General features: G+C 38.4%; 1 protein-coding gene, 1 long non-coding RNA gene and 2 pseudogenes across 2 annotated transcripts; 3 read left to right on the top strand and 1 right to left on the bottom strand.

Annotated features, from left to right (window-relative positions):
* Positions 315–3,394, bottom strand: LOC109126439. Its single transcript, XM_019229978.1, has 3 exons — positions 2,786–3,394; positions 449–2,548; positions 315–380 (listed from the first exon to the last, which is right to left on the bottom strand). The coding sequence occupies exons 1-3, from the start codon at positions 3,392–3,394 to the stop codon at positions 315–317; spliced, it is 2,775 nt and encodes a 924-aa protein (XP_019085523.1).
* On the top strand, positions 7,336–9,084 carry LOC104718745. The gene is made up of 4 exons (XR_756449.2): positions 7,336–7,737; positions 7,832–7,937; positions 8,174–8,218; positions 8,293–9,084. It is a non-coding gene; the product is annotated as an uncharacterized LOC104718745 (long non-coding RNA).
* On the top strand, positions 16,152–17,026 carry LOC104718740 (annotated as a pseudogene).
* LOC104718733 lies at positions 25,497–27,902 on the top strand (annotated as a pseudogene).

Here is a 27,974-nt window from a genome sequence, read left to right as displayed (position 1 = left end):
TTCATTGTGTGGAGGTGGAAAAGAAAATACTAATTTGTTATAGTTATCTGCAAAATTATAGTGATTAGGTGTCATATTCTAGTTTGCTGACTTTACTAACGATTTGTCATGAAATTATTTGTTGGCATACTAAAACAAGGGTTATATTACTAAACTTACTTCTGACAGAAAAAGAATGAAGAAAAATAGCATGAATCTGTAGACTTACAAAACTAACTTTTTTTTTTTTTTTTTCAACCAAACATTAATCAAATTAAAAAATAACGTCCTGATTGGTTGTCCAAACCGGGGGAAAAGAGTTTATAAAAGAAATTTCAGATAATAAAGGTCTTGAAAAGCGGGCAAGGCAATCTGCCCGTACGTTGAGCTCTCGAGTGATCCTGGTCAGTGAGAAGGATGGAAAACGTGATCTGAGCATAAAAAACTCCTCCAACAGATTCGAAAAAACTGGCCAATCGTCTGGCATCTGCACCATCGCCACTAATTCTGCACAATCTGTCTCGAAGCTCTGACAGTCTACTCCAGCCGCTATGAGTGACTCTATGGCCCAAATCAAGGCTTGCAGCTCTGCATGTAAGGATGTAGGACCGCGCCTCTGACTCCGAGCTCCCAAAAGAAGTGTTGAATCTTCATCACTACAACACCACCACCATAGACCCTGCAGAGTATCGGAACCTTTCCAAGAACCATCAATCTGACATCGAGGAAACACCCCCCTGTCCTCCAACAAAGGCATAGAAGGCGAATAATTGACCGCGAAAGATTTGGCTTCTTCCCACAAAATTTTATCATTATTCGCCTGAAGAATAATCTCCATCGGCTCAGCCTCTAAGCCCTGAAAAACTTTTTTATTCCTGTCTTTCCATAGTGACCAAAGTATCCAGGAAAGGCGAGGAGCTACATCAGGTTCCCCCGATTGAGATGCAGCCCGCCAGAAAATAAAGTCTAAATTTGCATAGATTGAAGCAAATGGGAAGCCATCAAGAGCTAACAATACCGGTGACAACCCCCAAACATCCCGCGAGCGAGGGCACTCAAAGAGAGCATGATTGATAGTCTCTGGTGCAGACTCACATCGTTTACAGAGAGTATCACACCGGACACCCCTGTACGCAAGTCGTTCTAACACTGGGAGAGTGCCCGAAGCAATCTGCCAGAAAAAATGTTGGACCTTCGGGGGAACATCAAGCTTCCACGCCTGGGCTCTAAGGGCCAAACATGTCGGCCCGTATTCGACATCCGTCATTAATTCTCTAGCTAACCGATATCCTGATTTAACCGTATATTTTCCTGACTTGGAAAAGTGCCATACTAAGCGATCCGGTTGCTGGACTTTACTGACCGCCATACTCCGAATAATCGGTATATCCTCTGGATCCAAATACTCCTCCAGAGTAGGCAGATGCCAATCCTTCGTAGCAGGATCAATTAAATGATTCACCATCAAACTCGGTAGCCAGAGACGACCCTGACCATTAGCTGGACGTGGTCGAATGTCCGGTATCCATGGGTCTCTCCAAACCGAAATAGAATTACCCGAACCTACCGCCCATCGTGCTCCATGTTCCACCAAACCCTTAGTTGAGAAAATACTCCTCCAAGCAAAGGAGGGATTATATGGTTTTTTGGCCATAAGAGGATGTTTATTACTAAAATATCGGCCTTTCAACACCCGAGCCATTAAGGACGTCGGATGTTGGAATAACCGCCAATACTGTTTCGCTAACATAGCATCATTAAATTGTTCCAGAGCCCTGAAACCAAGACCCCCTTCACACTTATCCTTGCACAATTTTTCCCAGGCTACCCAATGTAAACCACGGGCCCTATCATTGGATTTCCACCGAAAAGTGGAAATAGCACTTGTTAATTTAGACGTCAACTCTTGTGGCAATTTGTAACAGGACATCACATGAGTGGGGAGTGCCAACGCCACTGATTTAATCATAATCTCCTTACCTGCTTTCGATAAAAGCTTTGCATTCCAACCATTAACACGATCATCCAACCGATCCTTAACATATCCAAAAACCTTCGTCTTGGAACCTTGGAGGCTTTCAGGTATGCCTAAATAAGAGCCCATACCTCCCTCTTTAGAAATACCAATAACTGACTTCAACTGATTCCTTATCTCAGGAGGAACCTTCTTGCCAAACATTATAGAGGATGTCTCTAGATTAACCTCTTGCCCTGATGCTTTGCCATAATTCCTGATAATTTCCATGACCGTCTTACATTCAGTCGCCTCTGCTTTACAGAAAAACAGACTGTCAGCAAACAACAAATGCGAAATGGTAGGGATATCGCGGGCGATTGTGATACCCGTTACTTTCTTCTCCCTTTCTGCCTTTTTGATATTCGCTATCAGCACCTCTGTGCAAAGGATAAACAAATACGGTGACAATGGATCCCCCTGGCGAAGACCACGCTGAGGTTTAATAAAACCCCGGGGTTGACCATTGAGGAGAACTTGATATGACACCGAGGATACGCACCACATGATCCAGGAAATCCATTTCCTATCAAACCCTAACTTAACCATAACCGCCTTTAAAAAATCCCATTCCACACGATCATAAGTTTTACTCATATATGTTTTAAAGGCCAGAAACTCCGATTTACACCTACGATTAGTATTTAACCCATGAAACATTTACTGCGCAACCAAAATATTATCCGTAATCAAACAGCCCGAAACAAAAGCCGACTGTGTTTCGGAAACCAGGGATGGGAGAAACCGTTTTAGCCGGAAGCACAGAACCTTGGAAATAATTTTATAGCTCACATTACAAAGGCTGATCGGTCTAAACTCCGCCATCCGCTGCGGCCGATCAACTTTAGGAATGAGACAAATATTTGTCTCGTTTAAACGTGGATCAAAACTGCCTGATCGGAAAAATTCTCTAACCAGAGCCACTAAATCCCCTTTTAAGGATGACCAAAAACGTTGAAAAAACAAAGCCGTCATGCCGTCAGGTCCTGGAGTTTTTTCCGGATGCATAGCAAACAGGGCCTTCCGAACTTCCGCTTCTGAAATTTCCCGAATTAAATCTCTGTTCATAGCATCCGAAATTAATGGATTAATCTCCTGAAGCATCTCCGTCACACCTTGGGCCTCTGAATTCCTAAAAAGATCCTCAAAATATTTTGTAGCGATATTCTCCATCCCGGAGGCCGATTCATTCCATACATTATCATCATCAAACAAACCAATAATCCTATTTCTTACCCGTCGCTGTCTAGTAGAGGCTTGGAAAAATTTTGTATTCTTATCCCCAACCCGTAGCCAAAACTTCCTACTCTTTTGTTGCCAGTATAATTCTTCATCCCGGTACGCCTCTTTCAATTTCCTCTCTATACCCCGAATTTCCTCCTGAGAAATCAAATCATCCATCTTCACCTCCTGTAAAGCCGCCTTTAGGGAAGAGATGAGCCTTGGGCCAGAATAAACGTTATTCTTTCTCCACCAAGAAATCGAATTCCTGCAATTTTTTTATCTTATCCACAAATCCCGGGATCCGGAAGCAAAACTAACTTCTTTTAGAGATGAAAAAAAAAAACAAAACTGCTGTCAAATTAGATATAAAATATGCAGCACAGTATTGTAATTGTAAACTATGTCATTTAATAAAAATATCATGTTTAAAAAGACGTGTTATTTAGAGGAACAATATATTTTTAAATTATAATTATGTTTTTGGAAAAAGTACATGAGATCTCAATAAATAACGTGTAATACAAGAAAGTTAGGTGTTACAGAAGCAAATAAGGACAGAAATTTCAAGAGAGATTTATAGAAGTGGAGATATTTAGGTTAGATGAAAAAAGAACCCAGAAAAGAGAGATTAGCAGCATAGATATCATCTAGAGAGAGATAGATGACTTATGATTTGCAGGCCTTGCAAAGAGAAATATATTATAATTGGACATGAAACTGACTTAGCCATAAATTAAAGGGAGTCTAAAAACCCAAGATGTATTGGTCTCTCTGAAGTAGTGTCTATGTGATACATGATTATTGTTGTTTTGTGTGCGTGAGAAGTTTCTAGAGAATTTGCAAAGGCAAGATTGAAGGATTGTTTGAGATAAATCAAAGAGGAAATTAATGTTTCATTGGTTGATGAAAGTGGAGATTTACAAGCAAAAGGAAAAGTATATATATATATATATATATATATATATATATATATATATTTATGGAATATGAAAATCTTCTCCTCTGGGATTAGGAAGTTTTGATGAATATATAAGGAGGTGTTGGACACGTCAAAGAGAAGCAAGAGAGCTGAGGCATAAAGATAAATCCTAGAGAGCTTTATGTGTTTGTGTGTGATTTAGTTTTGCGGTTTAGTGGTTTGGTGCTTATTTGATCAAGCTTCTTTGTTTGTCGGTGTGACATGTGTGTGAAGGTTGTTCAAGAGACTTGGAAAACTGAAGTCTAGGCTCAGCATGATTTTAGCCCAAAGTTAGGTTATCTTGGTTGAAATCTAGGCTCGATGTGAGTTTAGTTAAGGGTAGAGATTTATCCTTAAGGTTTCATGTAATAGAACTGAGTGGTGAATTAAGAGGGTTGCGCTTGATAACATGTTTGCGAATAGGTTGTATTTGTTTTACTCTTCTAGTTTAATCAAAATTTGGATGTGGTCCTAGGGAGTAGGAAAAACCGAACCTCGTCAACAAAGTTCTTTTGTAGTTTACTTTTTACACTTTATTATTAGTTACTCATCCGCATTAACAAGTGGTATCAAAACGGGTTCTAGATAGAGATTCAGTCTAGTTTCGGGTACATCAAGTTTGAGGTTAGTTTAGGAAGTAAGGCATATCAATTATAATGAAGTCGTATAAGGAAGGCATGTCTATGACAAGACCATTTTTGCTTGATTCGTTGAATTATGGATATTGGAAGGTTCGCATGCAAGCGTTTATTAGTAACCTTGATAAAGATTGATGGAATTTGATGGAGCTTGGTTGGGAACTTCCTAAAGTTGTGGATGATAAAGGAGTTGAGAGTCTTAAGCTAAGAGATAAGTTGACTGTTGTAGAGGAAAAAACTATCAAGTTGCAATTCTACGGTCAAGACAGCAATTTACACTGCTATTGGTTCAATCCACTTCAAGTTAATTTTTGAATGTGTATCAGCTCAGAAAGCATGGAAGTCATTGGAGAATATGTTTGAGGGGACTTCAAGTGTTAAGAGAACAAAGCTGGATATATTGGCATCATAATTTGAGAATCTAAAGATGGAAAACAATAAATTGTGGCTAAGTTCAGTGCAAAGTTATGCGATATATCTAATGAGGCTTTTACTCTTGGAAAGCATTACAAAGACAAAAAGCTAGTGAATAAGCTGAAGAGATCATTGCCTGCAAAATTTGAGTAAAACATTTCTGCAGTTGAAGAAGCTCATAACATAGATGAGATGACTTTTGATTAGTTTGTTGGGATTCTTAAAGCTTTTGAATTAAGCAAATCATATGAAGCTGAAGGAATAAAGTAAAAAGAAGATGAAGTTAAGGATGCAATAAAAAAAGAAGTTGACATTGGAGTTGCTCTTAAGGTATCATCTTATGAAGATTCAATGTCTATGATATCAAAAGGATTTGCTGAATATCTGAAGATTAAGGGAAAAGAAAAGAAGAATATAATGGATGAAAAGATGAGAAGTTCATCAAAGAATTTTAAATGTTTCGAATGCAAAGAGTATGAACATGTACGTTATGAATGTACCAATCTACACAAGCATAAGAAGAAGACTATGAATGTCGTTACTAGTGGTTCTGAAACTAATTTAGATGAAGAAGAAGATTTGAAGAATTTTGTGGCATTTACAACTTTTGAAGATAATTATGTTTCTACATCTGCAGCAAAACCTGCAACTGCATCTAAATCTGCAATTACATTAGAACATGATCTAAAAGTGGCAGTGATGCAGAGAGTATGGATTATGAAGAACTTGGTACGAAGTAGGAGATGTTGTATGAACATTGGCTTAAAGTAATTAAGAAGAAGCTCAAGTTAGAGGCTAAGGTCGTTGAAGCAGAGAAATATGCAACAGAAAATGAGGAAGAGGCATCACAAGGTAAAGTGAAACTTAAAGAAACTCAAAAGAATTTGGATCATATCTTGAATATTGGCAAGACAGATAAGTGTGACCTTGGATTTGAATTTTTTTTTCAAATCTGTTGTTTGTTTTGAGTGAAATAATCATGCTTGTATTATGAACTGTTTCAAAAATGAAACTGTGACAGGCACTGCTTCAAAGACTACTTAAGAGACTGTATTTGTGAAAGAGCGTGATACAAAATTTTCCAAATTGCAAAATGCTCCTAAATAATGGTCTTGGTGCGCAACGAGGACATTGCGATCTGTTAGTGGGGCTGAATTATGGCACCCCGGTTTGCGGAAAGGTACAAAAGAATTGATTTGGCAACCTATATCATCAAAGTGCACTTATCTTTTCGGTCAAGGGTACTGAGAGAACTCCAGAGTTAAGCGTGCTTATGCTGGAGTAGTTTCAGGATGGGTGATCTTCTGAGAAGTGATTTCCGGAACTGTGCGAGTGAAGACAAAACACAAGAAAAGATCATGTGGTGATTTGTAGGGATGGTAACAAGTCTTTAAAACTTCCGAACGTAGCAAACCGACCGTCGGATATGGATGGGCTCACGGACCTAGTGAGAGGATGAATCCCATTAAAAATGTAGATCCATGGACTGAGAGTGGACATGGGGCCACTGAGAGATGGCGGTCGGAGCGTTACAATAACGACATCATTGCCCACAACAAAAATGGTTTTCACAGATGGGATTCCGGATTTAATTTGGATATTCCAGAATTTTTTGGAACGTTCAAAGCTAAAGAATTCATTGATTGGATCAACATTGTGGAAAAGGTGTTGGACTTTAAGAATGTTCGTAATGGTGATCGGCTTTAAATGGTGGCAACAAGATTCAAAGGTCGGGCCATGGCTTGGTGGACTCAGCTCAAAGAATCTCGTCGCAATTCCAGAAAATAAAAGATTGATTCATAGGAGAAGATGAAGAAACATGTCACAGCTTTCTACCTTATAAATATGAGAATACGTTATATACGAAGCTCCAAAATTTGCGTCAAGGTTCAGGAAAAGTGGATGAATACACCTCTGATTTATTTGAGATGGTTGCTCCACTACAAGAAAAGTTTACATTGATAGCAGTAGAAGATAGCTCATTTTCCCAAACTGCTATGAAAGATGAATGTTTTATTTTGATTACTTTATAATAGCACTAAAACAATGTTATGACAAAATAATCAGTAAGTGGGAAGATAAAATCACTTACTCCGCCAAAATTTAGTGAAAATTTTCAGATCTTACTCCAAAAAAAAACTTTTATGTGCCAAAATCAATTCATTAAAAAATAAATAAAAAGGTGTTTAGAGAAGAGAAAAAAACTTTCATGAGCTAGATCCTCTTCTCCTCCATATACCCTTTGTCGTCTCTGATCTTTTTCTTCTTCTCCACTGTGTCCCTTAACTCTTTCGATCCATCTTCTTTGTTCTCTCACTGTGTCGTCCCCTCTCTCTCCCTTTATGTCATTTTTTTTTGTCTAAGAGCTTCACGGTCATTTGCACACCATGTGTTTGATGAAATTACTGTGATGGTGTGTGATTGGATATTGAAAGGGATCTATCTTAAACAACATTTTTGTTCTTCGTCGCTCTTGTTATCTGTCGCTCTCACACAATCGCGATTTGCAAGTAAGCCTTTTCAATTTTCTTAGATTTGAGTAGTTATCCCAAAAAATCAGTTTCAATTTCGTTCTCATGTAAGGGTTTTTGGGATTTGATTTAGAATTTGTTGGAGATAGAGATCCAAACTTTTGTTTGGAGATAGGAAAAGACGAGGAGGCAATTCACGCCCTTTCACACATTCTCTGCTGATTTGTATCTTCTCCGCTGTAAGCTCTCTCTTTCCTTATCAAAATCCTAACGAAACAACTCAACACATTCTCATATCTGTTGCAAAGTTTGTGGGTTTTTTTGTGTGATTCTCTTTAAGTTTATTTGGGTTGAAAGTTAAAACATTTTTGATTTATCACTAGTGTTACTGCTTTGGTATTTTGGGGAAAGTGCTGAACTTTGTTTGGTTTCTCTTTTGTGGTCCAAATTTTTAATTTTTGTTGTTGTCACACAGGTTTGGAGATAGAGAAGCTTCTCTTTTCTTGTAATCACGAGACAGGTTAGCATTTTGAATGGTTTAGTTAGTACATTATTGTGGTTGTTGTTTTCTCTAAACGTTTAACTACATTACAGGTTTTCGCATAGCGTTTGTATGTGTGGTACCTACGATAACAGTGGCCTAACATAGCGTTTGTGAAAGAGCTATAAATGACGTATTATAGCGTTTCTCTACTGCTATCAATGTAGATATTTGTTGTAGAGCTCGTACAACTCTTGTTGAAAGAGAGGAACAACTTGTGTCTCGTTTTCTTGGTGGACTTCGTACCCAACTCCAAATTCCGTTATAACAATTCAATCCAACTGTTGTCTCTGAAGCACATCAACGAGCTCTTGGAATGGAACTTAAATACAAGTCTAACTTGAATTCTTCATCGTCACTGACTCGTTTTCTTACCCCCACTCAACAGCTGATGCCCGTGTTCCTAACAACAATAATTTTACATCATTACGTCCTGCTCCGCCAAAGACTAATGCTCCATCTGATTCCATTGTCGCTTCTCGTCAGCCATGAACATGTGCTTTACGGTGTTACACTTGTGGTGAATCTGGTCACAGACAAACTGCTTGTCCTCTCATTAGAATAAACGTGGTTTGTTAACTCATGAAACAAAGCTTGTTGGCGAGCCACAGTTTGATGACAAAGGATCAGATTCTCAAGACCAGGTGGATGAAACTATTTCTGGTGATATAGGTCTAAATCTGGTTCTACGTCGAAACTGTTTGTTACCAAAAGCTCTTAATGAGTCCTGGCTACGATCTGAGATCTCTTTATTGGTAAATTTGTTGTGGTTTATTTCCATTGTGGATACTGTAAGAAGAAGAAGAAGAAAAGTTGAATCTGAGATCTCAAAGGAATCAAAGACACGACCAAAAACTCTATGTTTCTTTCAACATGATTACACGAACAAAGACAAAACTCTTATTAAATAATCCAAAGATGCTCTTACAAAACCTTGTAGTCATCCATTAACATTTATATAATTAGTTTTCACAGTTTATGAGAGTTAAATAACTAAATAAAGGACACAAACTGACTATAACTAGTAGGAGAAAAACAAATTTAGTAGGCACTAGCCGTCGAGAAGTTTAAAGAGATAGACCGACCCATAATAGTACATCGAAAAAAGTTCCATTGACGATTTTTATATGTATGCAAATTTTATTCCCAATTAATATAATCACAAATATTTATGAATATAAAGAATCTCTCTCAAGTAATCACTTCGATGACCTTGTATGTATGCAATGTCTGTCTAATGACATATATAAAGAACCGTATCATCGAAGAAAAAACAATGAAAGCTTAACATATAGAACCAATAGAAACTTTTGTTGGACAGCAAAAAGAAAAAAAAAAGCCACTAATAAAAATATTAATTAATTAAATAAAACAAATAAGTGCCTTCAAAAGAGTCGAACCCTGCACCTTAAAGACAACTAAGGTCTTACATCAACACCTAAAGTTATATGATATGTCCCTAACTTGTATACAAAAAACAAGTATCTCTTTCCTAGACTAAAAATATTTGGGTTAGTCAAAATAATAAACAGTGGGTTTGCAGTGTCTCATACATATATAACTAAGTGAGTCTAACCATAGATTATTAGACTAATACATTTTCCATAAAAATAAAATAAAAACAGCAACTACTTTATTAGGTTATTATATTAAAGTCTTTCATTGTGTCTGGACTTTGATTTATATGAAATAATATTGTTTCATATAGAAAAATATAATTAAACTATATATCATATATTACATGTATATCCTATTCAAATAAACTGAAACTTTTATTAAGTTAAGGTATCATATATAGGTTTAATCAAGAAAAATAAAATAATACATAAATGGTTTAATACATTAATGATATCGTAGAATTTATAAAATTATGTGAGAGTTGAAATATGAGGCCATGAGGGTTATTGTAACGACCAGGAACCTCGATAACGGAATTACCGAGAGTGCCGAGAAATCCGTGCCGAGAGTGCCAAGAAATCAGTGCCGAGAGTGCCGAGAAATCAGTGTCGAGAGTGCCGAAGAATCAGAGTCGAGAATGACCGAGAAACGGTACCGAGAAAGACCGAGAGCTAGTGCCGAGAAAGACCGAGAGTCTGTATCGAGAGTTACCGAGAACTAGAGCCGAGAGATACCGATACTTAGTATCGAGGAATACCGGTAACTAGTGCCGAGGAATGCCGATACTTGGTATCAAGGATTGCCGAGAGTTGCCGATACTTGGTATCGAGGATTGCCGAGAGAATGCGGTAGCCAGCGACGATAGAGTCCAACAGTAGAATCTGATAAGTTATGGGGATCGGGCTATGGAAATGGAGAGTTCGAGACTACTGAAGTAGTGAACAGACGTTTGGACTGAAGAAATGGAATCCCAAGTTTACAGTGATCAGATCATTCAGGCTTGCAAGTTTCTGGATGAAAATTGGTTCGGACGAACGGGTTTGTAAATTGTCGAGTAACGGAATGGGAGGTTTCGGTACTTAGTCCGAGAGACAGTCCGAGTAAAATAGGAATGAAAGTCCTAGTGATGATAGTATAGTGATAGTGTAGTGATAGTGAAGTGATAGTGATAGTGAAGTGATAGTGAAGTAGACTATCCGGAAATGGTTGCATCGGCGATCGATGGACCGGGCCGAGGGACGAGAGTGGATCAATTGGACGATGGGCCGATGGAGGGCCTAAAGGACTCGGAAATCTTGCGGAGATTTAAACCGACTCACGGGTAAGGAAACCCGAGAGAAATGGAAACTCGCGGTAATGGAAAGGTGATCGGATAAGGCTGGATGCGAGAAAAATGGGAAGTTATGGGCGGTGAGACTTATCGTTCTAAGGCAACTTAGGGCGGTTCATGGATCCTATATAAAGGGATAAAACCCTTAGAATTTCTCTAGTTTCGCATAAGTATCCGAGAGCCGCCGCAAGAAAGAGAGAGAAGAGTTTCTGTCGAGCTTTAACCGAGAGAGAGATCCTACGTCCAAGTCGAGAGAGGAACGGTAAGTGTCCTTCCACCTTGATCCGTCGATGGTTATGGTTATGGTTAGGGGATATATCTCGGATACTAATGGTATCGATCTGTCCGTGTAGAAGCGGGGATCAGATCCGAGCATAGAAACCGAGAGTTCAACACCTTAGGTCGATACCGAAGGTGAGTGCGTGACTGTGGCCGAGTTCCATGGTTGATTCTCTTGACCCGTGGTTTATTTAGTCTTGTTGATCGCTTGTCTTATGGTTATGGTTTCTATTGCAATATGAATGATGGTTGGTCTAAGCGATTTAGGCGACTATCCTATGGTATTTGATTGACTTGCTTGACTTGATTGGAATATTCCTGTGTTAGATTGAGATCGTTGAACTGAGCCTAGTGAGACGGGATGACCGCTCCACTAAGTAAATTTTGTTTACTTACGCCTCCTTTATAATGGACGCAGGAAAAGATAGGTCTGATGATCGGGACTTTAGTGGCTGACCAGCTCGTGTGACGGAGGCAAGGGAGGAAGGAGGATGGTGGCTTGGGTAGAAATATTCATGGCATTATTTTTATTAGTTTCATTATTTGTCATGCATGGGACCATTGTTCTTTTAAGGATGAATTGAACCTCTTTTTATTAATGAATTCGCAAGTTTTAAGTTATATCACCTGTTATACATATTCGCTGTTGTACTTGTCTAATATTCGCATAGAATTCGTCGGCCTTAGGAAAATTTTTATCGGCCTGATTAGGTCCGAGTATGGTTTCTAGGGTCGGGGTCTTACAGTTATAGTGAGATATGTGTCTTTCTTTTAATAGATAATACATAAATGGATGTATCAAAGGTAACATTTGAGAGTTACAAAAGTGCAATTAAGTGCATACTAATACATTTTTAACATGTTCTATTATATTAAATTAAATTCATTGAGAACACCAGTCTCGTCTCTATATGTTTTTAGACCCTAGGTAAACTGGATTTTTTAGACCCCTTTCACAAGAATGTTTTTTTTTTTGGTCCCCTTTGTTCAAGGGATTTTTCTAAATTTTGGAACTGTCCCTGGGCATTTGTCCCTCCCGCCGCCCCCTTGAGCCGGGGCTGGAGAACACTACTATGATATTATTATGGGAGTTACAAAAAAACTTTTATACTTTTCCAACTCCTAAAATTAAAACCCATTTAGTTTAAAAGTGAGTGTTGGTGGATCCACAATTTGATTCAAAAGTATAATATGTTACACATTAATCGTTTAAAAAGGAATATGAACATCTAATTCTCAAATAAACTTGATTTTTTTGTTAAAACCAACATATATGAATTTAAATTTAACTATGGAAATTTAAAAAATAAAGATGAATAGATTAGAAAGGCAAGAAATATAAAAGAAATATTTTCTTTTTATATAAAAGAAATTGAAAACAATGTTAAATATATAATACTTTCTAAATTAAAATATAGAATCAAATTCTTACAACACATAACAACATTTGATATTTGTGGGAGAGGAGGAGAGAATGATTACTATAAGAATTAAAATATAGAAACAAACTCTTACAACACATATGAGATATAACAACATTTGATATTTGTGGGAGAAGAAGAGAGAATGATTACTTTAAGATGATAATCCAAATTAGATAATGGAGATGAATCTTTAAAAAATAGAACAATGTAAAAAAAAAAATATATATATATATATATATATAATACTTTCTAAATTAAAATATAGAATCAGATTCTTACAACACATATATAACAACAATTGATATTGGTTGGAGAGGAAGATTCATTTGTTTTTACAACCCATAACACAAAAATAAGAAATCGAAAACAAAAAATGATTTGAGGTATTGTGGAAGAGAATGAGAGAAGTGGAAGAGAATGAGAGAATGTGAAAATGAGAAAGTAAAAGAATGCCAATATGAGAGAGAGAATGCTTATTTATATGATAAAAATTTATAGAAGTTACATTTAAAATTATGGAGTTACAATAATAATTTATTGTGTTTGAATAAAATTGAGTGGTAGAATATGATTAATGCATAATTTTTTTTTTCAGTTATAATTTTATTTTAATGTGCGAGTTAAATGTATTGTGTTAATTGGCTCTTAAATACTGTTTAAAGCAATTAGAAAGCAAAAAAAAAAAAAAAAAAAAANAAAAAAAAAAAAAACATTATATGAAAATCAACCAATAAGGATAGACCAAAACCTTACTTTTATATATATGATTTTATACCTAATATAGTTAAATTTTAAATTTGTTGAAACAAAGGGAACTATCTCTTCCCGGTGGTTCCCCCCTCCATTAGATTTCCCCTTGAGAGGACTCTCCAGTCTCCACTACTTTACCCTTGTACACACACCCTTAAGAGTACCCTCCTTCACATGTCCTTTGTACAAGTATATAGGTCACAAACACAAAGTTCGCTTGTAAACGTGTCAAGCAAACGCTCTTCTATTCAATTTTACTAAATTTTACCCCGCTGTACACTGCGGGCATATAATTTTTATTATAATTATATTTTATGTTGTATTTATTTGTTAAATATTGGATGTTTTGGAAATAGAGGAATAACTAGATTTTTCGTCTGTGCGGCTAAATGTCTATATTCATTTTTTTAACCCGTAATACATTTCATGACAATTTGTTTGTTATATTTAGTTTGTTTTGTTTAGTGTTTGAGATTCTATTTTAATTTTTAATTATTATAACAAAAAAATAAAAGATCTAAACACATAATAAGTAATTTATACACTGTGATTAAGTCATATTTTCCTAATGATTTAATTATTTAACTCATTCTTAGTTAAATCAACTTGGGGTGCAAATGGTTCCATAGTTGAAAAGGTTGAAGGAGTTGAAAAAAAATATTCAACCAAGTTTCACCATTTGAATATAAAAAGTTGAAAAAGTTGGAAAAAACTATTCAACCCATTCAACATTAAAAGTTGAAAAAATAAACTAATCCTACAACAAATTTGTTCAACTTGTTCAACCACTATTTTGGAGATGAATGGGTTGAACATTATTCAACCCAATTTTGTTCAGCTTAATATTTCCAACTCTTTCAATTTTATGCAACTATTTGCAGCCTTGATTTTTTATGTCAAACATTTTAATATTAGTAGGATTTAACCCGTGTTAGCACAAATTTAATAATATTTTATTAATTCTAACATGTTCTCTTTATAACTCATCTACTATATAACCAATTTATCTAGTATTTTAAAATTTTACATATTCGTAATATTTTAAAATTTATTAAATTTATATATGTTAATTATAATATTTAAATAAATGTAATCGAAGTTCTTCTTACGTTAAGAATCAAAGCTCACAAGTTTCGGAAAACAAAATGGAAATCAATTTTTTTTTTTGCAAAGGATTCAAAGATAGAAAATCTTCAAAACACAATAGAAAGTGTGGTTAAATAGATCACAGTTTCTATTTCCATAATTATTACTGTTATTTTTTAGTTGGAATGGAATGTAAAATATTTAGGAAACAAAATCTGAAATGATGTTATTTTTGGAAATTTTTTAGGGATTAACTTTGTAAATAAGTTTTTAAATATGCAAAACTAAAAGGGTAGAACCCAAAATGTACTTCAAAAATGTATATATAGAAGATTGATCAAAGTTATTGAATACAAAATTGAATCTAAGCACTCTTCTCTCCTCTATCTAAAACAACCTAGTGTAGATTTAAAACAAAAAACTCAACACCCACCTTCTTAGCTTTTTTGCTAGGCTTAAAATTTTACAATCTCACACAATGATTCTGAGCTACACCAAATCCTAACAGAAATATCTTCGAGTATCCTCTTATGGCAATAGCTTGCTCCCAAAGATTTGTCATTCCTTAAACGTCGACATGAATATTCTTTATATCTTCTCTACTTATTTGGCTTTATCTTCACGTCCAAAAGATAACACTCTCGTGACACATCATCTGATCCAATCAGACTGTGACGCGTCAGCTCTGCTTCCTTGTCTGGCCGCATACGTCTGTGGTCTGATGCAGAGTCCTGCTCCATCATACCTCTTTGTTCTGCACAACAACAATCTGTTCCAGCGACTTCATCTTCATCCTTGCCATCTAGAATTCGTATGATATCACCTTTGTAGTTCTGGTTGTGCCTTATTATTAAATTTTGGACATATATTCTTGATTTGAAATTTTAAAAACGGAAATATATTACTCACTTCATACAAAATATATGAACTTTTTAATTTTATTATATATAGTATATTTTAAAATTTTAGGAAGTTAAAATATTATGTGAATGATATATCTAAAATTAATAAAAAAATAAACATGTCAGTTTATATTATATTTTAGGAAGTTAGAATATAATGTATATTAATATTTAAATATATTAAAATTTTTAAATAACACTGACAGTTTATATTGTTGGACGGATTATAAAATGGAACATATTTAAATCAATAATAATAAGTAAAAATATCATTAATCCTACTCTTCAATATGGATGAAACCAGTCATTTTACCTTTTTTAACCCTACTAATATTGGATATGTCAAATCAAATTGATTCAACTAAAATCTATAATATAAAATTGTTCTGTAGCAATATTTATTTAATATTTTTATAATGTAAATTTAATACTTTTATATGTCCAGACAAATTATTATATATATGTGATATATGTCCAGACAAATTATTTTTCTGCATTTGCGGCTGCTTTTGAATCAAAACTTTAGATACTGTTAACTCCAAATTTTTAATTTGTTTGATTTTGTAGACGATAGTAACATAAGACGGATTTTTCAGACCATTTCACATTCAACTTGCTTAATTTTTCCTAACCATCTCTTTCAAACTGTTCTTGTCACGTTTTGGTGTATGGAAAATTCAACGAAACTGTCAATAAAATTCCATATTTTCTCCAAAGAGGATATACACGGTATTTGATGCTGATCGTCTAGCTTGTAACATCTAAACACAAGTTTTTTGTTCTGACCTTGAGAGAATGGAGTTGATCAACACTTTGTTTTTACCAATCTTCTTGATTATCCTCATAACCTTTGATTCGGTTTCTGCACAAACGTGCTTCAATGGATACTTTAAACCCAATAGTAATTTTGACATAAACCGTCGTCGAATTCTCTCTACTCTTGCTTCTAAGGTCACAACTCACAACGGCTTTTACAGCACCTCCATCGGCCAAAATCCTAATCAACTCTTCATTATTGGCATGTGTATCCCTGGAACTAAACCAGAGACATGTTCAGATTGCATCAAAGGTTCAACAGACGGCTTGTTACGAAGTTGTCCTAACCAAACAGTTGGTTATGTGTGGCCAGATTGTTGTATGGTACGTTATTCCAACATTTCCTTCTCTGGATCACTCATTTTTGAACCGTCTCAACCAGTGTCTGATCCCGCACCTATCGGTGTTGATTTGAAAGTGTTTGATAGAATCTGGGAACAGTGAATGGCTCGTACGATAACTGCAGCTTCGAGCACTCATAAATCATCATTATTTAAGCATAAGTACTATGCAGCTGAGGTTGCTTCATTGACAGCTTTCCAAACCATATACGCGATGGTACAACAATGTACACCAGACGTTTCTTCAGGGGATTGTGAGTTTTGTCTGAAGAAAACTGTTGTTGATTATAAGAAATGTTGTCGTGGTAACAAGGGTGGTGCTTTTGTAAGACCATTTTGCTTTATCCGGTGGGATTTGTATCCTTTTGCTGGAGCATTTGAAAATGTTACATCGCCACCGCCTTCGTCACCATCTATTAAATAAAGTGCATCATCATATCACCTATGATTATTCAACCCGATATAGTACTCTAGTATATATTAATTATGTTATTCTATGTAATTTTTTTAGTTATGTCCTTTGAGTATGTTAAGTGATATGTTGTACCCTTCCACTCAATAATACAATACTGTCAATTATGTATCAAACTCTTTTTTTTATTATTCATATTTTGAAGTAAATCAAATTTGAAAAAAGATTTATGAAGTTTTGGATTCAATTTCGAAATTTCAATTAAAATCTGAATTTTCTGCATTTGTTGTGAATCGAATTTTAAAATGAACATGTATTTCTTAATTAAAAAAACAACAATTATGTGATCAGTGTCCTATATCGATTAAATAATATCAAATTAAATCCAAATCCGAATAAGATAACTTAATAAACATCAAAATTTAAATATATATACATGTTTAATTTGTTTTTCTAATCAAACCGTTTAATTATACTCCCCTTGTTCTAATATATAAGATCTTTTAGGTTTTTTTGTTTGTTATATTTTATAAGATTTTTTTCAAGTTTCCATGCACTTTTTATATTAATTTATGATTTTTAACTATTTAAATTCTGCAGTATTTTTTCAGTTGGTTGATCTTTGTTAAATAATCCAATATTTATTGTTTTTTAATCTTTATGCTTTTAGCCAAAAACTCTTATATTTAGAACAGAGGGAGTACTTTGATATAATAAATTTTAATTTTTGAAAAGTTTAAAATTTATTATAGATAAATTGACTGACACTTTATAAAGAAGAGAACTGTGGGATTTAAGGTTGCGTTTCGCTATTTTTGAATTCAATTTGAGGATTTTTGTATGGACTGAAAACGAAGTAAACGTATGCTTTGTTTGTTTTTTACCATTGATGCGAAACTTTTAATATTGTTGACTCTGCTAACGAGTATAAGTCTTTTCCTCTGTTTTGTAAAACAATACGTCGTTTCACAATCTGATTTTGCTTACTTTTCCTCAACCATCTCTTGATGAGACCCATTGAGAGTGTATGGGTCTGTCATTCAGAGTAAAGTTTATGTCTTTGGCGTCTTTTAGGATTTGGAAAATTCAATGAACACGGTATTTCATTGAACTCGAAATTTCAATGGACATGAAAATTCGATATTTGAGAGAATGAAGCTTAATTTAACTTCTTGATTCTCTTTGCCCAAAAAAAAAAAAAACAAAGAAGACATTCTTGAATCAAGAATCTTGATTCTATCTTCTGATCTTGAGAGAATGAAGCTCAAGACTCTATTTTTACCAATATTCTTGTTTTTCCTCATAAACTTAGAAACCCTTTCTGCACAAACCTGCTTCAATGGATACTTTGAACCCAATAGTATTTTTGACCTAAACTGTCGTCAAATTCTCTCAAATCTTGCTTCTAATGTCACAACTCACAACGGCTTCTATAGCACCTCCATCGGCCAGAATCCTAACCAACTCTTCATCATTGGCATGTGTATCCCAGGAACTGAACCAGAGGCTTGTTCAAAATGTATCAAAGGCTCATCAGACGGCTTGTTACGACGCTGTCCTAACCAAACCGTTGGTTATGTATGGCCAGATTGTTGTATGGTACGTTATTCCAACATTTCCTTCTCTGGATCAGGATCACTCATTGTGGAACCCTCTCAACGGGTGTCCGATCCTGCACCTATCGATGTTGAGTTGACACTATTTGATAGAGTCTGGGAAGAGTTAATGTCCCGTAAGATAACAGCAGCTTCTTCGAGCACTCATGAATCATCATCATTTGGTCATAAGTGTAAATGTAGTGTATTCGATATATTCACAAGAGTGATTACAGGATCGTTTATATACATAGAGCAGAGGAAGGTTCTAGGCTAAGCTACTTATGGAAGAATATACATAGAAGGAAGGTAGATATTAGACATTGAAGAGATGATACGATCGTATCATAATCGTATCCTTAACATCCCCCCTCAAGATGGAGGGGCTTTAGTTACTCCAATCTTGTTTCTTAGGTGAAGAAACCGTTGACGTCCTAACGGTTTGGTGAGGGCATCAGCAAGTTGGTCTATGGTATGAACATGAGCAACTCGAAGAAGACCATTCTGGACTTGACCTCTGATGAAATGATAATTGATGGCAATGTGTTTCATTCGAGAATGAAACACCGGATTGGCACATAAAAATGTGGCACCGACATTGTCACAATAGATCACCGGAGGTGCTGTTTGTTGTATCCCAAGCTCAGAGAGGAGATTGCATATCCATCGGATCTCAGAGGCGGTGTTTGCTACTGATCGATACTCAGCCTCTGTTGAAGAGCGGGCAACACCACTCTGTTTCTTTGCAGACCAAGAGATAGGGTTGCTACCTAAGTAAACAATGTATGCATTGGTAGAGACATAATCGTGTGAATCGCCTGCCCAATCCGCATCAGAGAATGCATGAAGAGTTAACGGCGTCCTTGAAGAAAGGAAGAGACCATGTGTCGGAGTGCCGGCCAAATAGCGGAGAATTCGCTTGGCAGCTAGCCAGTGTGCATCGGTAGGACGGTGCATGAACTGAGAGAGACGGTTAACCGCATATGCAATGTCAAGCCGGGTGAATGCGAGGTACTGAAGACTGCCAACAAGTTTTCTGTAAGTCGATGGATCGGAGAGAGTGTTACCAGTGGTGAGAGTGAGCTTTGGTGAAGAAGCCATTGGTGTGAGGACAGAATTAGCTTCGGTCATATTGTATTGGTGAAGGAGATCAACTATATACTTCCTCTGAGAGAGATGAAGTCCTTGTGGGGTGCGGTGTGCTTCGATGCCCAGAAAATAGTTGAGATCTTCAGGATCCTTAACAGAGAAACGTTCAGCAAGCAAGTTAAGGATCTGTTGAATATTGGCTGCATTGCTCCCGGTGATTAGTATATCGTCTACATAAACAAGGAGGTAAAGAAAGTCCTTCCCATTTTGTAGTACGAACAGAGAGGTATCTGCGAGGGAGTTCACAAAACCAAGTCCCACCAAGTAGTTCCTGAGCTCCGTGTACCATGCCCTGGGTGCCTGTTTTAGTCCGTAGATCGCTTTGTGAAGACGGCAGACATAGTCGGGATGGTCTGAGTTAATGAAACCCGGTGGCTGCTCCATATATACCTCTTCATCCAGGGTGCCTTGCAGAAATGCGTTATTGACGTCAAGCTGTTTTATAGGCCAAGCTTTGGAGACAGCAACATCGAGGACGAGATGTATCGTGGTAGACTTGATCACCGGGCTGAAGGTCTCGGTGTAATCTCGTCCATGTTGCTGAGTGAATCCTTTGGCGACGAGCCTTGCTTTGCACCTGCCAAGAGAACCACTAGGAAGAAATTTATTTTTAAATAACCATTTGCAACCAACGACGTTACGGTTCGGTGGACGTGGAACCAAGTCAAGCCTGCGATTGCGTGCAAATGCATCAATTTCAGTGGACATGGCACCACGCCAGTTGGGGTCTTTCAAAGCCTGGTTCATTGTTGTTGGTTCAGGTGGGATGTAGTTGGATAGGGATGCGGTGAGGTTGAACTTAGGTTTTGGTTTAGATATGTTGTTTTTCCGGCGAGTAGTCATCGGATGGTGATTGTCAGCGACTAGAGGTTGTGGAGCTGGTTGTATTTGAGGTTGAGGTTGCGGGGCTAGTAAGGGTGGATTCGGGTTTGTTGGTTGTGTGTTTGGGTTTGGTAAAGGTGGATTTGGGTTTGGTAATAGGGGATTTGGATGGGCCTGGTCTGATGGGCCTGTGGGTTTGGACCGACGAGTGTAATGTTGTAGAGGAGGGGGTTGACGTGTTTGAGTGGCCGGAGTGTTGCGAGGATGATGATGAGATTCAGTAACATCGGTTGTAACCCTATCGGCGTCTTGAGTGTTGTCTGTTTCCACGACCACTGGCTGGTGAGGTCGGAGGTCGGAGGTTCCGGCAGTGGCGACGTTACGAGTGGTGACGGTGGCGGAGGTAGAGATGGTGACTGATTAACGATAGAGGTTGGAGTTGGTATGAGGATTGCAGGCGGATGAAGAGAAGGTGAGGGAGACGGTGGTGTGTTTGCGGGTTGAGACTGAGTGGAATTGAGGAAGGGGAAGCTTCTCTCATCAAATTTGACATGACGCGATACGTAGATCCGGCCAGAACTTTGTTGTAGGCATAAGTACGCACTCTGGGAGAGAGAATAACCCAAAAAGATGCAGGGAGTGGAGCGATTTTCGAGCTTGTGGTTGGTGTATGGACGCAGCCAAGGGAAGCATAAGCAGCCAAAGACTCGGAGTTTAGTGTAGTTCGGTTCGGTACCAAACAGCTTTTGATGGGGATTCTCCATGTTTAGCACCGGCGTAGGGAGACGGTTGATGAGATAGACAGCAGCGGCGAAAGCATAAGTCCAGTATTTGTGTGGCATTCCGGCATGTGTTAGGAGAGACAGTCCGGTCTCGACAATGTGTCGATGCTTCCGTTCAGAGATCCCATTGTGTTCGGGAGTGTGTGGTGGTGACGTGAGATGAGAGATCCCAGCGGTGGACAGAAAGGAGCGGAGAGCAATGAATTCTCCACCATTGTCAGAGTATAGAGCTCCGATCTGGGTCTTGAAGCGATTCTCGACGAGTGACTTGAACGTGATGAATGTGTCACGAACTTGAGATTTGGTCTTGAGAGGATAAATCCAAGTGTATCGTGTGTAATGGTCAACAAATATGACGTAATACTTGAAGTTATCAACAGATATGATTGGGGATGTCCATACATCGGAGAAAATGATTTCAAGTGGTTGAGTGGAGGTGAGAGTAGTTTGTGAAAATGGAAGTTTATGGCTTTTATTGATAGCACAATCAGTACACAACATGATCTGTGAATCTGATTGGGAATGAGGAAGCAAAAAACGAGAAACAATTGTTTTGAGTATAGAATGGGAAGGGTGTCCTAGGCGAGAGTGCCAGTCTTTTAGAGATGGTTTGGAGGATGAAGAGGCGAAGAAAGATTGGATTGTGGATAGAGAAACCGGCCACTCGTAAAGTTCGCCTTTAGTTCTGCCTTGGAGCAATGGGACCCCCGAGATCAGATCCGTCACCTGAAAGTGAGCACGGAAAAATGCAACAGAAACGTTGTTAGAGTTACATAGGCGATATACTGAAATAAGGTTTTTGTGTATGTGAGGGACGCATAAAACATTTGTGAGGGATAAAGGTTTAGAGTTAGAGGGTAGGGATAGGGAACCAGTGTGAGATATGGGAAGACCCGAACCATCACCAATGAGGACTGCATCATCTCCTTGATATGGTTGGTGCAACGCCAAATTGCCTAGGTCGCTGGTCATATGATGAGTAGCCCCACTATCAAGGAGCCAAGGGTTGGACTGTGGTGTATGACCAACAGCAAGGTTCGTGCGAGGTTGCCACGGAGACGGGAGGAGACCTTGTTGGGAGCCGTAGGAGGACTGCTGAAAATGGGAACACCGTTTGGCACTATGACCAAACACACCGCAGAGTTGGCACTTGCCTTGATAGCCTTTGGTCTGGCGATTTTCTGGACGAGGATGTTGATATTGTTGCTTGTTGTTGTTGTTGTTGTTCCAGGTCTGATGTTGGCGTTGCTTCCCTGAGTTGAACTTCAGACGGTAGGTGGTAACATTCGCAGAGATGGGACCAGTGGAAGAGGAAGACATGGAGAGGGACAAAAGTTTAGCTTCTTTGCTGATGAGTTTTTCATGAACCTCGATAATGGATGGAGGAGTTTCACGACCTTCGACCTGATCAATCACAGATCTGTAGTCTTCTGGTAAGCCACCAAGGATGAGGTCGAGCTGTTCTTCATGAGCAAGAGGCTTGCCAAGAAGAGCGAGTTGGTCAAATCTCGTTGTGAGAGACTGCATATACTCATCAACGGTCTTCTCACCTTTGGAGGCATGTTTGAGTTGCAGGCGGAGCTGTTGGATGTGGCCCCAGCTTGGATTTGCGTAGGTAGAGGCGATATGTTTCCACATCTCAGCAGAGGATTTGGTTTTGGAGACTGCTGAAAGGAAGGAAAATATCTAAGGGTATCGGCTAAGCTCTGNAGGATGATGATGAGATTCAGTAACATCGGTTGTAACCCTATCGGCGTCTTGAGTGTTGTCTGTTTCCACGACCACTGGCTGGTGAGGTCGGAGGTCGGAGGTTCCGGCAGTGGCGACGTTACGAGTGGTGACGGTGGCGGAGGTAGAGATGGTGACTGATTAACGATAGAGGTTGGAGTTGGTATGAGGATTGCAGGCGGATGAAGAGAAGGTGAGGGAGACGGTGGTGTGTTTGCGGGTTGAGACTGAGTGGAATTGAGGAAGGGGAAGCTTCTCTCATCAAATTTGACATGACGCGATACGTAGATCCGGCCAGAACTTTGTTGTAGGCATAAGTACGCACTCTGGGAGAGAGAATAACCCAAAAAGATGCAGGGAGTGGAGCGATTTTCGAGCTTGTGGTTGGTGTATGGACGCAGCCAAGGGAAGCATAAGCAGCCAATGACTCGGAGTTTAGTGTAGTTCGGTTCGGTACCAAACAGCTTTTGATGGGGATTCTCCATGTTTAGCACCGGCGTAGGGAGACGGTTGATGAGATAGACAGCGGCGGCGAAAGCATAAGTCCAGTATTTGTGTGGCATTCCAGCATGTGTTAGGAGAGACAGTCCGGTCTCGACAATGTGTCGATGCTTCCGTTCAGAGATCCCATTGTGTTCGGGAGTGTGTGGTGGTGACGTGAGATGAGAGATCCCAGCGGTGGACAGAAAGGAGCGGAGAGCAATGAATTCTCCACCATTGTCAGAGTATAGAGCTCCGATCTGGGTCTTGAAGCGATTCTCGACGAGTGACTTGAACGTGATGAATGTGTCACGAACTTGAGATTTGGTCTTGAGAGGATAAATCCAAGTGTATCGTGTGTAATGGTCAACAAATATGACGTAATACTTGAAGTTATCAACAGATATGATTGGGGATGTCCATACATCGGAGAAAATGATTTCAAGTGGTTGAGTGGAGGTGAGAGTAGTTTGTGAAAATGGAAGTTTATGGCTTTTATTGATAGCACAATCAGTACACAACATGATCTGTGAATCTGATTGGGAATGAGGAAGCAAAAAACGAGAAACAATTGTTTTGAGTATAGAATGGGAAGGGTGTCCTAGGCGAGAGTGCCAGTCTTTTAGAGATGGTTTGGAGGATGAAGAGGCGAAGAAAGATTGGATTGTGGATAGAGAAACCGGCCACTCGTAAAGTTCGCCTTTAGTTCTGCCTTGGAGCAATGGGACCCCCGAGAGATCGGTCACCTGAAAGTGAGTAGGGAAAAATGCAACAGAAACGTTGTTAGAGTTACATAGGCGATATACTGAAATAAGGTTTTTGTGTATGTGAGGGACGCATAAAACATTTGTGAGGGATAAAGGTTTAGAGTTAGAGGGTAGGGATAGGGAACCAGTGTGAGATATGGGAAGACCCGAACCATCACCAATGAGGACTGCATCATCTCCTTGATATGGTTGGTGCAACGCCAAATTGCCTAGGTCGCTGGTCATATGATGAGTAGCCCCACTATCAAGGAGCCAAGGGTTGGACTGTGGTGTATGACCAACAGCAAGGTTCGTGCGAGGTTGCCACGGAGACGGGAGGAGACCTTGTTGGGAGCCGTAGGAGGACTGCTGAAAATGGGAACACCGTTTGGCACTATGACCAAACACACCGCAGAGTTGGCACTTGCCTTGATAGCCTTTGGTCTGGCGATTTTCTGGACGAGGATGTTGATATTGTTGCTTGTTGTTGTTGTTGTTGTTCCAGGTCTGATGTTGGCGTTGCTTCCCTGAGTTGAACTTCAGACGGTAGGTGGTAACATTCGCAGAGATGGGACCAGTGGAAGAGGAAGACATGGAGAGGGACAAAAGTTTAGCTTCTTTGCTGATGAGTTTTTCATGAACCTCGATAATGGATGGAGGAGTTTCACGACCTTCGACCTGATCAATCACAGATCTGTAGTCTTCTGGTAAGCCACCAAGGATGAGGTCGAGCTGTTCTTCATGAGCAAGAGGCTTGCCAAGAAGAGCGAGTTGGTCAAATCTCGTTGTGAGAGACTGCATATACTCATCAACGGTCTTCTCACCTTTGGAGGCATGTTTGAGTTGCAGGCGGAGCTGTTGGATGTGGCCCCAGCTTGGATTTGCGTAGGTAGAGGCGATATGTTTCCACATCTCAGCAGAGGATTTGGTTTTGGAGACTGCTGAAAGGAAGGAAAATATCTAAGGGTATCGGCTAAGCTCTGATACCATGTAAATGTAGTGTATTCGATATATTCACAAGAGTGATTACAAGATCGTTTATATACAGAGAGCAGAGGAAGGTTCTAGGCTAAGCTACTTATGGAAGAATATACATAGAAGGAAGGTAGATATTAGACATTGAAGAGATGATACGATCGTATCATAATCGTATCCTTAACAATAAGTACTATGCAGCTGAGGTTGCTTCATTGACAACATTCCAAACTATGTACGCTATGGTGCAATGTACACCGGATGTCTCTTCAGGGGATTGTGAGTACTGTCTGAAGAAAACTATTGTTGATTACAAGAAATGTTGTCGCGGTAACAAGGGTGGTGCTTATGTAAGACCATTTTGCTTTATCCGGTGGGATTTGTATCCTTTTGCTGGTGCTTTTGAAAATGTTACATTGTCACCGCCACCACCTTCACCACAATTTTCTCCACCTCCAACACCGGTTTTACCTCAGCCACCGGTAAGCAATCGCACAAATACAACTGGAAAAGGTAATATTGCCTTTGTACTATAATAATTCTTAGTAAAGAATCTGTTGAAAACTAAAACTAAGTCACATGTTTGCAATGATTATTGATGGTTTCAGACAAAAAGAAAAAAATCGACGGGGATTATTGTGGCAGTTACTATCTCTACGGTAGTAATCTTGGTACTGCTTCTTGTGGGATTTGCAGTTTGCAGGAGAAAAAAATCATACCAAACAGTTGAAGTTCAAGGTTGGTTCCTCTTCCTTTTTTTTTAGCTACAAATTGTGGAAGAAAATATGATGATTTCACTTTATTTGTGCAGCTGGTGACCAGATCACAAGCACACACTCAGTGCAATTCAGTTTTAAGACAATTGAAGATGCTACTGATAACTTTGTGGAAAGTAACATGATCGGACAAGGTGGATTTGGTGAAGTTTACAAGGTAATGCGTTTATTCTTTTAGATGGAACTGAAGTAGCGGTAAAGAGACTGTCAAAAACATCAGGACAAGGCGCACAAGAGTTCAAGAACGAGGCTGTTCTTGTAACGAAGCTTCAGCATAGGAATCTGGTTAGGCTTCTTGGATTTTGTTTGGAAGGAGAAGAAAAGATCCTCGTCTACGAGTTTGTACCAAACAAAAGCCTCGACTATTTCCTGTTCGGTATGATATGAGCTTCATTGATATTTGCAAGTTTCGAGTAGTCTTTCTGTAGCTAATGATTTCTATCTATGCAATTTATAGATCTTGAGAAGCAAGGAGAACTAGACTGGACAAGACGCTTCAACATTATTGGAGGCATTGCTCGGGGAATTCTATATCTTCATCAAGATTCATGGCTTACAATCATACACCGTGATCTCAAAGCGAGTAACATTCTCTTAGATGCCGATATGAATCCAAAAATCGCAGATTTTGGTATGGCAAGGATATTTGGAGTTGATCAAAGTCAAGCCAGCACAAGAAGAATCGTTGGAACTTAGTAAACTCTCTATCAAAAAAATAACTAGAAAAAACTGTTTCATAATTCAAGTAGGCTAAAAGGTGTGTTTCTTTATTTTTGCAGTGGTTACATGTCACCAGAGTATGCAATGCACGGTCACTTCTCCATGAAATCTGATGTCTATAGCTTTGGAATACTGATCTTGGAGATTATCAGTGGCAAAATGATCCGCAGCTTCTGCGACATTGATGATTTTGGTGGCAATTTGGTCACACATGTGAGTATAATCTTTTCAGCCACATCTTATATAATATGAGAAGATTTTTCTAACTCTTACTCACATTGCGACATTTGGCATTCTCTTTTACTGACATCTGTCATCTAACATTTACTAATAAATTAACTGATATTTGATACATCTGTTTTACACATTTTCTTACATTTTATTTAATTTGGCTTTCATCCTTTAAAGTGAAAACATACACACTATTTTATAATAAAAGAAAATATCATAATAAAAACCATATCTTGGATGAGAAATGAAATAGTTTAAATTCATAATTATGATTATGCCTTTATGTAATAGTTTAAATACATAATTATGATTATGCATTTATGTAATTTTATAAACCTTAATTATTACACATTTTCAAATCATATAATATTTTATTTTGCTAATTGAGTAGGCAATAAAGTTAGTCAATTCCACTAAAATACTTGATATGTCTATATTTTGTCTCTGCTAAGCATGTTTTTGTCACGCATCTAGTTAGGATAATTAATTGTTTTGCATGAATTTCTACTCTCTTTTGTACACTTTTCATATTTAGGTAGTTCTTGCATTATCTTCGCATACATCGTGTATTTTGGAGTATTTCAGGTATTTTGGAGACTTTGGAGTCAGGCTGTCTCGAGTCGCGCCATCATTCCATCATCACACATCCGCTTGGTTCACGCCATCATTCCATCGTCACACATCCGATCGAGTCGCGCTGTCATGCCGATCGAGTCGCGCTGTCGTGCCGATCGAGTCGCCGTTCGAGTCGTCCTTCTAGCCACCGGTCTGGGGAATCAGCTTTCGACGTCTTCATCAAAGTTGTAGAGAATTGAGTCATCTTTCCAATGCCGTTTATTTCAAGCCAATCGGAGGTGCGGTTCAAAAGTTATCATCGTTTTAGTGGAAGCGTATACATTCAGCTCGAGTCGCCACCCGTCGACTCGACCCTCCAGCTCGAGTCGCCACCCGTCGACTCGACCCTCCAGCTCGAGCCGCTGCCCGTCGACTCGA

This window comes from Camelina sativa, chromosome 2 (assembly GCF_000633955.1).
Source record: "Camelina sativa cultivar DH55 chromosome 2, Cs, whole genome shotgun sequence".
Lineage (NCBI taxonomy): Eukaryota > Viridiplantae > Streptophyta > Magnoliopsida > Brassicales > Brassicaceae > Camelina > Camelina sativa.
The sequence above is the reverse complement of the archived record's forward strand: the minus strand, read 5'-3'. Positions and strand labels throughout refer to the sequence as shown.

What these genes read in the sequence shown, in the direction of transcription:
- LOC109126439 (XM_019229978.1), bottom strand. Translation starts at nt 3,394, where the DNA reads ATGGATGATTTGATTTCTCAGGAGGAAATTCGGGGTATAGAGAGGAAA. An exon ending in GACCGATCAGCCTTTGTAAT is followed by an intron (nt 2,549 to 2,785) that starts GTGAGCTATAAA and finishes GATTTTTTAAAG; the next exon opens with GCGGTTATGGTTAAGTTAGG. An exon ending in AGATGCCAGACGATTGGCCA is followed by an intron (nt 381 to 448) that starts GTTTTTTCGAAT and finishes CTCACTGACCAG; the next exon opens with GATCACTCGAGAGCTCAACG.